At 35.0% G+C, this 13,190-nt stretch overlaps 1 protein-coding gene across 1 annotated transcript; it reads left to right on the forward strand.

The window, feature by feature from the left end:
* The first annotated feature begins 8,076 nt into the window (after window positions 1-8,076).
* LOC114688466 (olfactory receptor 7G2-like) lies at window positions 8,077-9,012 on the forward strand. The gene has a single exon (XM_028863065.1). It carries the CDS (start codon window positions 8,092-8,094, stop codon window positions 9,010-9,012), a length of 921 nt encoding a protein of 306 aa, XP_028718898.1. The 5' UTR covers window positions 8,077-8,091.
* The last annotated feature ends 4,178 nt before the right edge of the window (window positions 9,013-13,190 follow it).

Below are 13,190 nucleotides of genomic sequence, written 5' to 3' on the forward strand. Positions count from 1 at the left end.
TTTTAAAGTTTCTCTCTTTCTCTACACACTGCTAATTCTGGGTTTCTGTGAGAATTCCCATATATACTGTAATAGGAATATTCTGTGATAATGGCTAATCTAGACACTGATCTATGGGTACAGGAGAATGTCATTAGAGATTATTTTTTCAATGTTCCTTTAGTAGAACAAAAAATACTTCTCCCTAGTCCCATAGCTTATCTAGCTTCAGGTTCTTTACTATCAAAGCAGTGTGGATTATGAGTCCCATCTGAGGAAGTGGGTCTTAAATCCAAGCATAGAGTGATTGGTTACTCCTACAATATTTGTGTCACAATTTCCCTAATGTATCCTATAGGCAGCTCACTAAAATAAATAGTAAGCTTTGAAGATGGGCTGTTGGTTATCTTTCCCTTCTTTTAGCATTCAGAATATTTTTTGTACCATGAAAACCAGTCAGTGGGGGTGAGGTTTGCATGCAATAGTCAGACCATGGAAAGTTATATTGTTTCCTACAAAATATATTAAAAATTAGAGTCATATTTTAGGAGAAAGATAATTTGTAATTTTATAACATAAAACCTGATTTTTATAAATAAATCTGCTATTCAGAATTTCTTATATAAGACATATTTTCATAGTTATAGTAAATACTGTTTTCCTTAGGGTCATTATTTAGGAGATGAATTGTTTTATTTCTAAATATAAAGTATTCCTTTAGTTTAATACAGAATAACATGTGCCATGCATGCAAGGTACCTGAAATGAATAAGAATAGGCAAAGTAGTGAGAATTTTATTTTGTAAACATGTCTCAGGGGTCAAGAAGTCAGTCATACTGCTCTAAATCCTTTACTATTAGTGTTTAAGGACATGAAGTTTCAGTAATAACATGATAATGTAGTATGATAATGATGACTGCTGAATATTGTGTCTCCAGGGATGAAGACACTCTAGGAGACAATTTGTACTCATAAATACTCTCTTAGTTAGGCTATAACACCAGTGTCTTTTTCTAGAGATTTTTTTTTCTATCCATGAATAAGACATTCTTTTTTTTAACCTAGGACACACCTTCTTTCCTTAATAAATATCAAGGTAGGAGTTTAAATTAATGTCTCTTCTCTTGAAACCCATTGGTTTATCTGAAGTTCATTAGTTCATGGTTTTAAAGGATTATTAGGTGTGTATATGTAAGTATATATATATTTCATATGTATGTATATGAATATACTTATTTAATAGTTTTGTTCATGCTAATTTCTATGTATTATTTTGGAAATTAATGTTGGCTTCAGTGGTGCTTCTTTTAGTATATTCCAAATGACTTTGGTTCCAAAAGCATTTCTTAATACTTAAATGTTTTCCTGATATTTGCATTTATCATGGAGATGTTCTCTTGCTTCTTCCTTTTCTCCATTTTTCCAGCATATTGTTGGTTTCTCTCTTAGTAATAGTTAATAGCACATGAGCAGTTTAAGACAATGGTAAAGCAAGTAGGAAATGGCAACATTATGTTCTAGTATTGTACAGAATGCTTTTATTCTAATATGTTTTTCTATGATATAAAAAGTTGTTTAATTGTAGCCCACTAGTAAAATATTGTGAAGATTTAATTTGTACACTTTTGTGTTTGGATATTTATATGTTTCAAAATGATTAAACAAATCTATTAGATGAACACATTCATCATATTTCCTATTCTATAAATTAGGGTTATATTTTTCATAAGTTTATGAATTTTATCCTTTACAAGACATAAGCTAAAGTCTGGATCACAATTAGAGTGTGGAAATCTGACATTCCAAAATGCTAATTTTGATTTGAAATAATTTTATTTTTGTGAATTAAGGGTGTGCATGTCAAAGTACTCACATGGAGGCCAGATGACAACTTTCAGGCGTTATTGCCTTCCTTCCATCTGAGGTTCTGGTGAACAAACTCAGAAGGTCAAGCTTACAAGCCCAGTGAGACATATCTCCGACCTAGTAAATTTTGTGATTCATCTACTTCTAGCTCTTCTTACAGATAGACACCACTGTTCTACAGGGGCACTCCTAACAAGGTACTGATTCTAACAATTATCTCAAAGTGTAATGTGAAATATTTCAGTTTTCCTAAACAATATATTTTTATTTTCATCTGTCCCTTTAGATGCCTGTGAATTTAATTACTTTTCCCATTAAATCTTTTTCAATCACAATGATAGGCCCCTTCTATCCTTATTAGAATAATACTCTTAAGAAGAGAGAGAAATGAAGCATTGTTCAGATTCTCATACAATTAATTACTTTCTCAAGGGAGTCTTATGTGTATGTGCAGCATTTTAAAATCCTTACTAAAGTCTAGTTGGGAGGATGATACCCAATTGCTGAAATAAATTTCTTCTGTAGCTTTGAGTTACCTTGAATATGAGAAAAAGTTTAGAGTCTTTGTTCAGAAAGAAAATATTATAGTGATAAAAGTAAATTTTAAAAAAGCATTTGATAATTTGTGTATATTAACTTGGTATTTTTGAGGTACAGTAATAAAGATATTTCATGAGCATTAATTCTTCACTCTGTTTCAAGCATTATTCTATTTATTTCATATCTAGGTGTAATCTTGTTATGAAGGTCTTTGATGGCAATGTAGCGATAAGATAGTTCACTCTCTGTCAAACAAAGACTTGTGTGTACTTGAAAAATGACCCACATAGACAACAAAATTAAATGGGAGTTGAAATGTAAGGAGCTAGACTGACAGCTAGAGATCAGAGTCAGGGATACTAAGGAGTCAGCCAGCAGCAGATGGTTCTTGACAGAAAGTGACAATTGCAGGTTTCATGTAGGGACTAAAATGATGGCAACACTGGCCAGAGAGTGAAAGTACAGATAGATCCTTCAGGTCCCAGACATAAAGTAGTGGTTAATTATCGTGATGCAGAGTGCTAAAGCAGCCACTAGGGTTAAAGTGGAATGGTTGAGGGTTCAGACACAAAACAATGGTTAGAGATCAGAGGCAGGATGGACAAAGTAGCTGTCACTTGCCTGAGAGGTCAGTATACATGGGAGGATCCTAGACACTGCCCATTGATTGGAAGAAGTACCAGTATACAGGGTGAAAATGAACAAAACCAATAGATTTCATTAATGAAAACAGCTCTGATCTGGGGGGTGGGAGGACCCTTGCAAGTTGGAGTCCACCTACAAACTTTGGGCCACACTTTGTGTAGGCTTCTAGGTGCTTTCCTCCTGGACTTCTTTCTCCATTACTAGTCTGTGGGAATTGTTTTGTAACATTTGCAATCTCCTGGGAGCAGGGGCAACCCCCAGAACAAGGAGCAGCCCTTCTTAAAGAGGCAGCTTCTGCTTTCTGGAAAAACCAAGTTCCCCTGAACCTTCTCAACCTCACCTTTTCTGAGTGTTCAGTCAGATAAAATGGACCATTAGACAATGTAAAATAAATTTGCCAGGACTTGGTATCATGAAGTCAGACAGAATTTGGAAATCATTATTTGAGAAGTGATATATAATTTTCTTGTCAACAATTTTATAATGCATGGAATGGTTCTGATTGATAATCCATGATTCAGAGTTTAATATTTACCCTTAGGGTTTGGCACAATATGCTGTGGTGATACATTGTTTGTAATCTAGGAAATAAAGCTTGCCTAAAGATCAGAGGACAGAGCTAGCCATAGAGTTACTCACAGAGTTCAGGCAGTCGTGGCACACAGCTTTAATCCTAGCATTTAGGAGGCAGAGGCAGAGATCAATCCATTTGGTTTTCTTTGAGTTCAAGGTCACACTGGGCTACATGAGATTAAGCCAGTCTAAAAGAGAAACAGAGCCAAGCAATGGTGGCACTTGGGATCACACACCTCTAATCCCAGCACTATGGAAGTTGAGACAGAAGGTGATATTGCTGGACAGAGAGAGGAATATAAGGCAGGAGGAGACAGGAACCCATTCTCTTTAGTGCTGAGGAGTTGGTGAAGTAAGAGGTGGTAGATGTGGCTTGCTCTGCTTCTCTGATCTTTCAGTATTGATCCTGGTATCTGGCTCTGGGTTTTTATTATAAGGCCAATTAGGATTTGTGCAAAAATATGCAGAGCACAGTTAATGTTCATTTTAAAAGTCTGAGTTAGTCTAGTATCCTACCACAGTACTGAAGAGGTTTAACAGTTGTAGGAGTTTCCTGGTAGAATAATTGGGGTCACTTATGTATACTATAATATCATCTACAAACAGTGAAAATTGAACTTCTTCCTTTCAATTTATATCCCATTGATCTAATTTTGTTGGCTTATTGTCCCAGCTAGAACTTTCAGTAGTACATTGCATAGATATGGGGAGAGTGGACAGCCTTGTCTTGCTCCTGATTTTAGTGGAATTGCTTTGAGTTTCTTTTCATTTAATTTGATGTTGGCTGTTGGCTTGCTATCAAATGCCTTTATTATATTTAGGTATGTTCCTTGTATTCCAGATCCCTACAAGACCTTTATATGAAGGGGTGTTGGATTCCAAAGTGGCTATTCAAGTTCTCAAGGGCTTTTTCAACATCTAATGAGATGATATTTTTTTTTGTCTTTCAGTTTGTTTATATGGTGCATTACATTGACAGATTTTTGTACATTAAATTATCCCTGCATCTCTGGGATGAATCATGCTTGATCATGGATGATTTTTTTTATGTGTCCTTGGATTTGGTTTGCCAGTATTTTATTGAGTATCTTTGCATCAATGTTCATGAGGGAGAATGGTCTGTAATTCTGTTTCTTTATTGCATCATTGTGTGGTTTGGGTATCAGGGTAACTGTAGACTCATAAAAAGATTTTTGCAATGTTTTTTAGTTTATATTTTGTGGACAAATTTGAGAAATATTGGTTTTAGCTCTCCTTTGAAATTCTGGTTGAATTCTTTGCTGAAACCATCTGGCATTGGCTTTTTTTTTGGTTGGGAGACTTTAAAGGAATACAAGATTAAGTAAAAAAATCAGTAGCACTCCTATATACAAATGATAAATGTACCAAGAAAGAAATCTGAGAAACATCATGCCTTACAATAGCCACAAATAACATAAAATACCTTGGGGGTAACTCTAACCAAGCAAGTGAAAGACCTGAATGACAAGAACTTTAAATCTTTGAAAAAAGAAATTGAAGAAGGTATCAGAAAATGGAAAGATCTCCCATTTTCATTGACAGGTAAAACCAATACAGTAAAAATGGCTATCTTACCAAAAGCAACCTACAGATTCAATGCAATCTCTATCAAAATCCCAACACAATTCTTCACAGACCTTGAAAGAACAATACTCAACTTCATATGGAAAAACAAAAAACCCAGGATAGCTAAAAGAATCCTGTACAACACAGCAACTTCTATAGGCACCACCATCTCTGACTTCAAACTCTACTATAGAGCTATAGTAATAAAAAAAAAACAAACCAGTTTGCTATTGGCATAAAAACCAACATGCGGATAAATGGAATCTAACTGAAGACCCTGACATTAATCCATGCACCTATGAACACCCGATTTTTGACAAAGAAGACAAAACTGTATGACAGAGAAAAGCATCTTCAACAAATTGTTCTGGCAAAACTGGATATCAACATGTAGAAGACTGCAAATAGATCCATATTTATCTCCATTCACAACTTAAGTCCAAGTGGATCAAAGACCTCAACACAAATCCAGTTACACTGAACCTGATAGAAGAGAAAGTAGGAAATAACCTTGAACACTTTGTCATAGGAGACCACTTCCTAAACATAACACCAGTAGTACAGACACTGAGAGCAAAAATTATTGAATGGGACCTCCTGAAACTGAGAAACTTCTTCAAATAATAAGACAAGGTAAATAAGACAAAATGACAGCCTACAGAACAGGAAAAGATCTTCACCAACCCTACATTTGACAGAGGGCTGATCTCCAAAATATATAAAGAACTCAAGAAACTAGACGTCAAAATACCAAACAATCCAAATAAAAAACAGGCTACAGATCTAAACAGAGAATTCTCAGCAGAAGAATCTCAAATGATCAAAGTATATTTTAGGAACTGCTCAACATCCTTAATCATCAGGGAAATGCAAATCAAAATGACTCTGAGAAAACATCTTATACCTGTCAGAATGGCTAAGATCAAAAACACTGAGTTTATGTTGGAGAGGATGTGGAGCAAGGGGGAGCCCCTTCCACTGTTAGTAGGAATGCAAACTGGTACAGCCACTTTGGAAATCAGTATGGTGACTTCTCAGAAAATCAATCTACCTCAAGACCCAGTGATACCACTCTTGGGCACATACCCAAGGAATGTTCAATCATACCACGAAGACACTTGCTCAACTATGTTCATAGCAGTATTATTCATGATAGCCAGAACCTGGAAACAACCTAGATGCTCCTCAACTGAAGAATGGATAAAGAAAATACACACACACACACGCACGCACGCACGCACGCACACACACACACACACACACACACACACACACACTAACTGTGAAAATGGTGACATCATGAAATTTGAATGGAACTAGAAAATGTCATTGTCAGGGAGGAAACCCCAACCTATAAAGACAAACATGGTATGTACTCATAAGTGAATAATAGATATAAAGTAAAGGATAAACAGACTACAAACCACAGCTCCAGAGAAGCTAGCTAACAAGGAGGACTCTAAGAGGGATGCATGGATAACCCTGGGAAGGGGAAATAGATGAAATCTCCAGAGTAAACTGGGGTAAAGTAGGCCCATTAGAGGCAAGGGGATGCTGGTTAAGAAAATGTGGGAACTGGATGGTTGAGCTGGGAGAGGGACAAAGTGGGAGAACAATGAAAGAGATATCTTGATAGAGGGAGATATTATTAGTTTAGGGAGAAACCTGGGGCTAGGGGAAATTCCCAGGAATCCACAAGAATGACCCCAGATTAGACTAGCAATAGTGGAGAAGTTGTGTGAACTGGCTTACCCCAGTAATCAGATTGGTGAAAACTCTTAACTGTCATTATAGAGCCTCCATCCAATAATTGCTGGAAGCAGATACAGAGATCCACAGCTAAGCACCAGGCTGAGTGCTGGGTGTCCCATCAAAGAGAGGGAAGAAGAGATATATGAGCAAGGGGTGTCAAGATCATGGTGGGGAAATCTACAGAGAAAACTGAACCAAGCTTGTGGGGAACTCACAAAATTTAGACTGATAGCTATGGAGCCTGCATGGGATGAGACTACTCCCTCTGCATATGGGAGACAGTTGTATAGCTTTGTCTATTTGAGGGGCCCCTAGCAGTAGGTTCCGGATCTAACCCTGATGCATAAGCTGGCTTTTTAGAGGCCATTACCTATCCTGGGACACTTTGCTTAGCCTTGATGCAGGGGGGAAGGGGCTTGGTCCTGCATCAACTGAATGTATCAGGCTTTGCTGACTCAGCAGGGGAGGCCTTACCCTTTTGCAGAGTGGGATGAAGGGTAGGAGTGGGCGAAGTAGCTGGGGGGGGGGTGGGAGGAGGGATTAGAGGGATAACTGTGGTTGGTATGTAAAATGAATAAAAATTTTCTTAAATAAAATGTCTGGATATTTTTTGTTTATTCTTGTGCTTGTGTATGTTTACAGTTGAAGACATGGCTAAAGAAGTTGACTTGCACAGGCACATAAAAATGACATCGATGTAGGAAGGGGAATATTTGGGAAGAAAAAGGTGTTATAAAGTGGGGAAGAAGATAATGGCACTGAATTTGATAGTAGTATATTGTACACATACAAGAAGTTTTAAAAACGGATATTAATAAAATAATTTGTTTCTCAATTGGAGTAGAAAGAGAAACTAGCAGAAGGAAATATTTAAGTAGATACCTGGGTTCACAATATCATACATGTTTTTATGTTAAATGTTTATTTTCTGTAGATCTGATACATATCTATAACATTTGGATGACTTGTTTAAATAGAGACTGTCAGTGATCAACCTCTAAATTTAGTAATGAATAAGCGTGGAGAGAGGCTAAAGCTATTATATTTTTTATATTTGCTTTGGAGATACTTATGAGTGCTGCTAAAGTGTCTGCTTGTCCCTCCTATATTTTAATTCACTCAATATTTCCATCAGATTCATCAACAGCATGAAGGGTATAAACCAAACAGATGTCCTACAATTCTTTCTTGTGGGACTAAGTGATGATCCAGCTGTGCTACCACTCATATTCAGTCTTTTTCTCTGCATGTATCTGGTCACCATCCTTGGAAACCTACTCATCATCATGGTTGTGAGTTCTGACTCCCACCTCCATACTCCCATGTATTTTTTTCTCTCTAATCTTTCATTTGTTGACATGTGTTTAAGTTCAACTACCATCCCGAAGGTTCTGGTGAACATGCAGGTACAGGATCAGAGCATAACTTACACAGGCTGCCTCACTCAAGTCTGCTTTATTTTGGAATTTGCTTCATTCGAAAACTGTCTCCTTGCTGTGATGTCCTATGATCGATATGTGGCCATTTGTCATCCTCTGAGATACACAGTTATCATGAATCCCAGCTTCTGTGGTTGGCTAATTATATTGTCCCTGGTAATTAGCCTTGAAAACACTCTTCTACTTGGTCTGACATTATTGAGGTTGTCCTTCTGCATAGATGTGGAAAACCCACTACTCTACTGTGAACTTGCTCAGGTCATCAAACTTGCCTGTTCAGATACCCTTATCAATAACATTCTGATATATCTTTCAACATTCATATTTGGTGGTGTTCCAATCTCTGGAATAATTTTCTCTTATACCAAAATTGTCTCTTCAGTTATGAGAATATCTTCAGTGAAAGGGAGGTACAAAGCTTTTTCTACCTGTGTCTCTCATCTGTTAGTTTTGTCATTGTTTTATGGTACAGCTCTGGGGGTTTACATTTGCTCTGCTCTGACTATTTCAACAAGAAGTACTGCAGTGGTTTCACTGATGTATACTGTGGTCCCTCAAATGATAAACCCCTTTATCTACAGTCTTAGGAATAGGGACATAATGGAAGCCCTGAGGAAATTTCATCAGTAACATTCTTTTCAAACACATCATTGGCTTTGGACTTCATTGTTTAGAATAAGTCACATTGATAGCATTCCTTGTGAATCAGAATGCATATCTCTTCCTCTACTATATCATGAGATGAAATACAATAAATTTATATTTCTTCTTGTCTTTGTTTTCTGACTATGGCACTCTATTTATATCTCAGATATTTGACACATTCCTTTCCCTTTCAAATACAATTTGCTTTCTCACTGCATTTAAATAGAGACTGAGATAGGGGCTTTAGTTTTAGTGAGATGTACCACTGATATATATGTAATTAATTAAAAAATTACACTTATAACACTTACAAGCATTTATGAGTTACAGTATGGTATATATACACTCTTTAAAGTGGGACATATGCATATGTGTATCAAAATATATGTATTATTTAGTATTGTTTTAGTCAGTTATTTTAGTGACTTTCAATCAATACATTTTCATTCACCTCAAATGAGGAAGGCAAAAGCAGATTTTGACAAGTACAATTGCAAATATTAATGAGTGTATTAGGATCATTAGGGCTGAACTTAATCAAGAGCATTTCTATAACCAAAGTCTAAATCCCTTATTCCACCAAGCTCCTTTCTTATGTGATTCTAATTCTACAGAAAAATTCATTGATACTTTGGTTCCAAATGCTTTTAAAACACTATAGATAATTGCAGACTCAGCAAGCACAAGGTGCACACACAGACAATGACATGATCATTTTATGCTCACGTTTACTTCAATCATGGTATTATTTAGGGCTTCTGCTGCTCTTTGCAAACATTGCAGTCATGGGAAAGTTGGACTAATTGTCTACCTTCTGATTTATATGAAAGCTTAGTGGCATCTTGCTGCAAGGTAGAATTTTCTCTGGTAAATTCAGAGGATTATTTTCACCACACTCCATCTCCCTTAGTGACTGTTGCTTTCTTTCAAGATACCAATTTGTATCATTCCCTGAGCCTTAGAAGGGATGTTATCTTATTATCACCTCCTGTAAAGAACTTAATATTGAACTATTATTATATATCAATAGTACATGTCATAGTAAGAATGTTTATAATTACAGTAGTGCAAACACTCATGAAGAATATGTGACCCTAATTAATAAGTAGAAGGTCCATCCAATGAGTAAATCATTATAAAAGTCTAGATGATCTATATCATGAATGTCTATCTATCTAACTCTGATAAAGTATCTATATTGTTTATCAATTCTCTGGGAAAACAAAACAAAAACTACAGTTCCTTAGTTCTGGAAAGGGCCTAGGCACATATATTGGCAGCAGTCAATATTTATAAAACTATTTTCTTTTGTAATACATATTTCTTTACTTGTGGTGTATTTTAATACAGCTAGATTATACAAGCATAGGTACAATTTAATGAGTTATCTGCAAATCTGGCCACAACCTTGAATTGAATAAATGGATGCACAATTATTTGTTTCAAGCACCAGCAAAAGAAGGAGCTGCTCATACTATACAAGCTCCTTGGGGAAAGGAGACTTTTAGTACTGTCAGAGTTTCAGACTGGATACCTTAGATATGGCAACGTCAGAAATATCACCTATTGTGCAATGCAGGCATGCATATGGGATTTCATATACATATAAATAAATATTTGTATATATATATATATACATATATATATATATGAAATGCAGACAGTCAGAATTATATGAAAAAAATCTAAAAATAAGATGAACTCTTTGAAAAGTTTAGTATACATTCAAGAGACCAACCCTAAGAATCTACAGAATTCAAACTACAAAGCAAATAAAAGCCAGAAAAGATGATGCCATGTTGTCACATATGACAATGTAGACAGCAAATAACACCTAGTCAGAAGAGACAAAGAGGGTCATTATAAATCAATAAGGAAAATAATATATCAAAACATGATAAATATTTTCAGTGTTCATTTACTGAATCCTGGGGCTCCAAATTTTATAAAACAAACACTATTATATATAACACACTACATAGGCACTGGAAGAATACTAGTAGAAACTAAGTACACATTCTCACATATCTAGAATATACTTCACCAAAAAAATCAGGAAAGAAACTTCGGAAATAAATTATACAGAAATCAGATGAATTTAAATATTCACATAATGGAAGGTTTTTGTGAGTAGGGCATGGAAATTTTCTTAAAGTTGACCTCATTATTGTCAACAAAATAAGAATTAATAAATAAATCAATTAAGTAATTCCTTGCATCTTATAAAAATGACATTATATGGAACAGTAATAATTAAAGGAAAAACTATCAACTTCAGAGTGGTAAAAATGGGAGGTTTTCAAAGAAGAGCAGCTGAAAATGAAATAAATTATAGGGAAGAAAGTAGTTTGATTATATATTAAACAACATAGCTATATAAAATGAAAAATAAATAAGTCAATAACAAGGGAAAAGTTTGAAACCAAATAAATACTTGGAGAATGTTAATACACATGTTAAATTTAAGGATCACTGAAGAAATCAGTGGATTTGGATGAGAGGGGAGATGGAGCAAATTTCAGAGGAGTTGGAGGAAGAAAAATTGTAATCAAAATATATTATATAGAAAAAATATATTTTCAATAAAAGAAAAGAGAATGAAATAAGAGTAAGATCAGAGCTTACAAGAACTTCAGTAACACAGGTAAGGAATGCTAACATATAATTTTATTTATTTAATTTCTACCATTGGGAAATAAAGAAGCAAGAGCAACAAATGCTCTAAGTCTTTGAATTTCTACTATATCTGTTTTAATGTTTCCAATTCATCTATGTTTCTATTTAAAAAATGAAAATTGTAAACCAATATCTCTGATGAAAATAGATGAATTATTCTCAAAGAAATACTTTTAAATCAAATTCAAGGATACATAAAAAAGATCTACTATGATCAAGTCACCTTCATCCTAGGAATGCAGGAATACCTAGACATACATAAAAATGGTAATCCACCACAAGAGCAGAATCAAGGATAGAAACCACATTAACATCAAATTAGATATAAAAAAGATTTTTTGACAAAATCCAACATCCTTTCATCATAAAGTCTCAGAAAATATATTGATAATGAGGACACATTTAAACATAATAAAAGCAATAAACCACCAGCTTTCATCTAATATCATGCTAAATAGAGAAAATCCAAAGCATTTCCTGTTTAATATAGTGCTTGAAGTCTTAATTAGAGCAATAAAATGAAAGAAAGAAACAGATGCAACTAGGAAAGGAATTATTCTTATCTGCTGGTTATAAGAGTTTTCCTCCAGAAAACCCCCAAAGCTGATAAATACATTCAGCAAATTAGCCGGCTTCAAAATTAATACACAAAAATCAGTGCACTTCATGTATACAAATGACAAACATACCAAGAAAGAAATCAGGAAGTAATCCAGTTCAAAAGAGCACCCAAAATCTTGGAATAAATCTAACCAAGGAAGTTAAATTCTTACATAATAAAATTTTAAGATATTGAACAAAGATATTGAAGAAGATAACAAAAGATAGAAATGGATTGGTAGGACTAATACTGGGGAAAAGCTATTACAAATTCAATGCAATTGCCATCAATATTCCATTGCAATTTTTCACAGAAAATAATTTTTTTAAAAAAATTAGACATGGGAACCACACTCACAAAAAAGGGGGGAGAGGAATCTAGGGTAGCCAAAGTATCCTGAACAATGAAAGAACTGCTAAAATAGCACCTTTCCTGATTTTAAGTAATACCGTAGATCTATACTTAAAATTATGGTACTGATGTAAGCACAATCACAATTCTCAAAGGAATACAAATGAGGACACATATAACCCACATACACCCCCTGAGTTTTGACAAAGAGGCCAAAATTACCCCCTGGAGAAAAGAGGGCATTTTCAACAGTTGGTGGTTTTCAAACTGAAGACCTGCATGTAGAACAAAGAGGAAGAATATGGGTATGGAGAGAAAATACTGGACAAAGTAAGACATGATTCAACAGGATAAATGCCAAATCTTCTAGAAACATCTCTAACATCTGAGACTTTAATTTCAAGTGTGTAGTTGTCTTTGTCCCTTATGACCCCTTATTTTTCATGACTTTAAAGCAAGAAACAAATGAATGTCATTGGCAAGTTAAACTATCAGCTCAGAATACTCTCACCTTCTAAACCACATGATTAGCAGC

Source organism: Peromyscus leucopus, chromosome 7, assembly GCF_004664715.2.
Source record: "Peromyscus leucopus breed LL Stock chromosome 7, UCI_PerLeu_2.1, whole genome shotgun sequence".
Taxonomy (NCBI): domain Eukaryota; kingdom Metazoa; phylum Chordata; class Mammalia; order Rodentia; family Cricetidae; genus Peromyscus; species Peromyscus leucopus.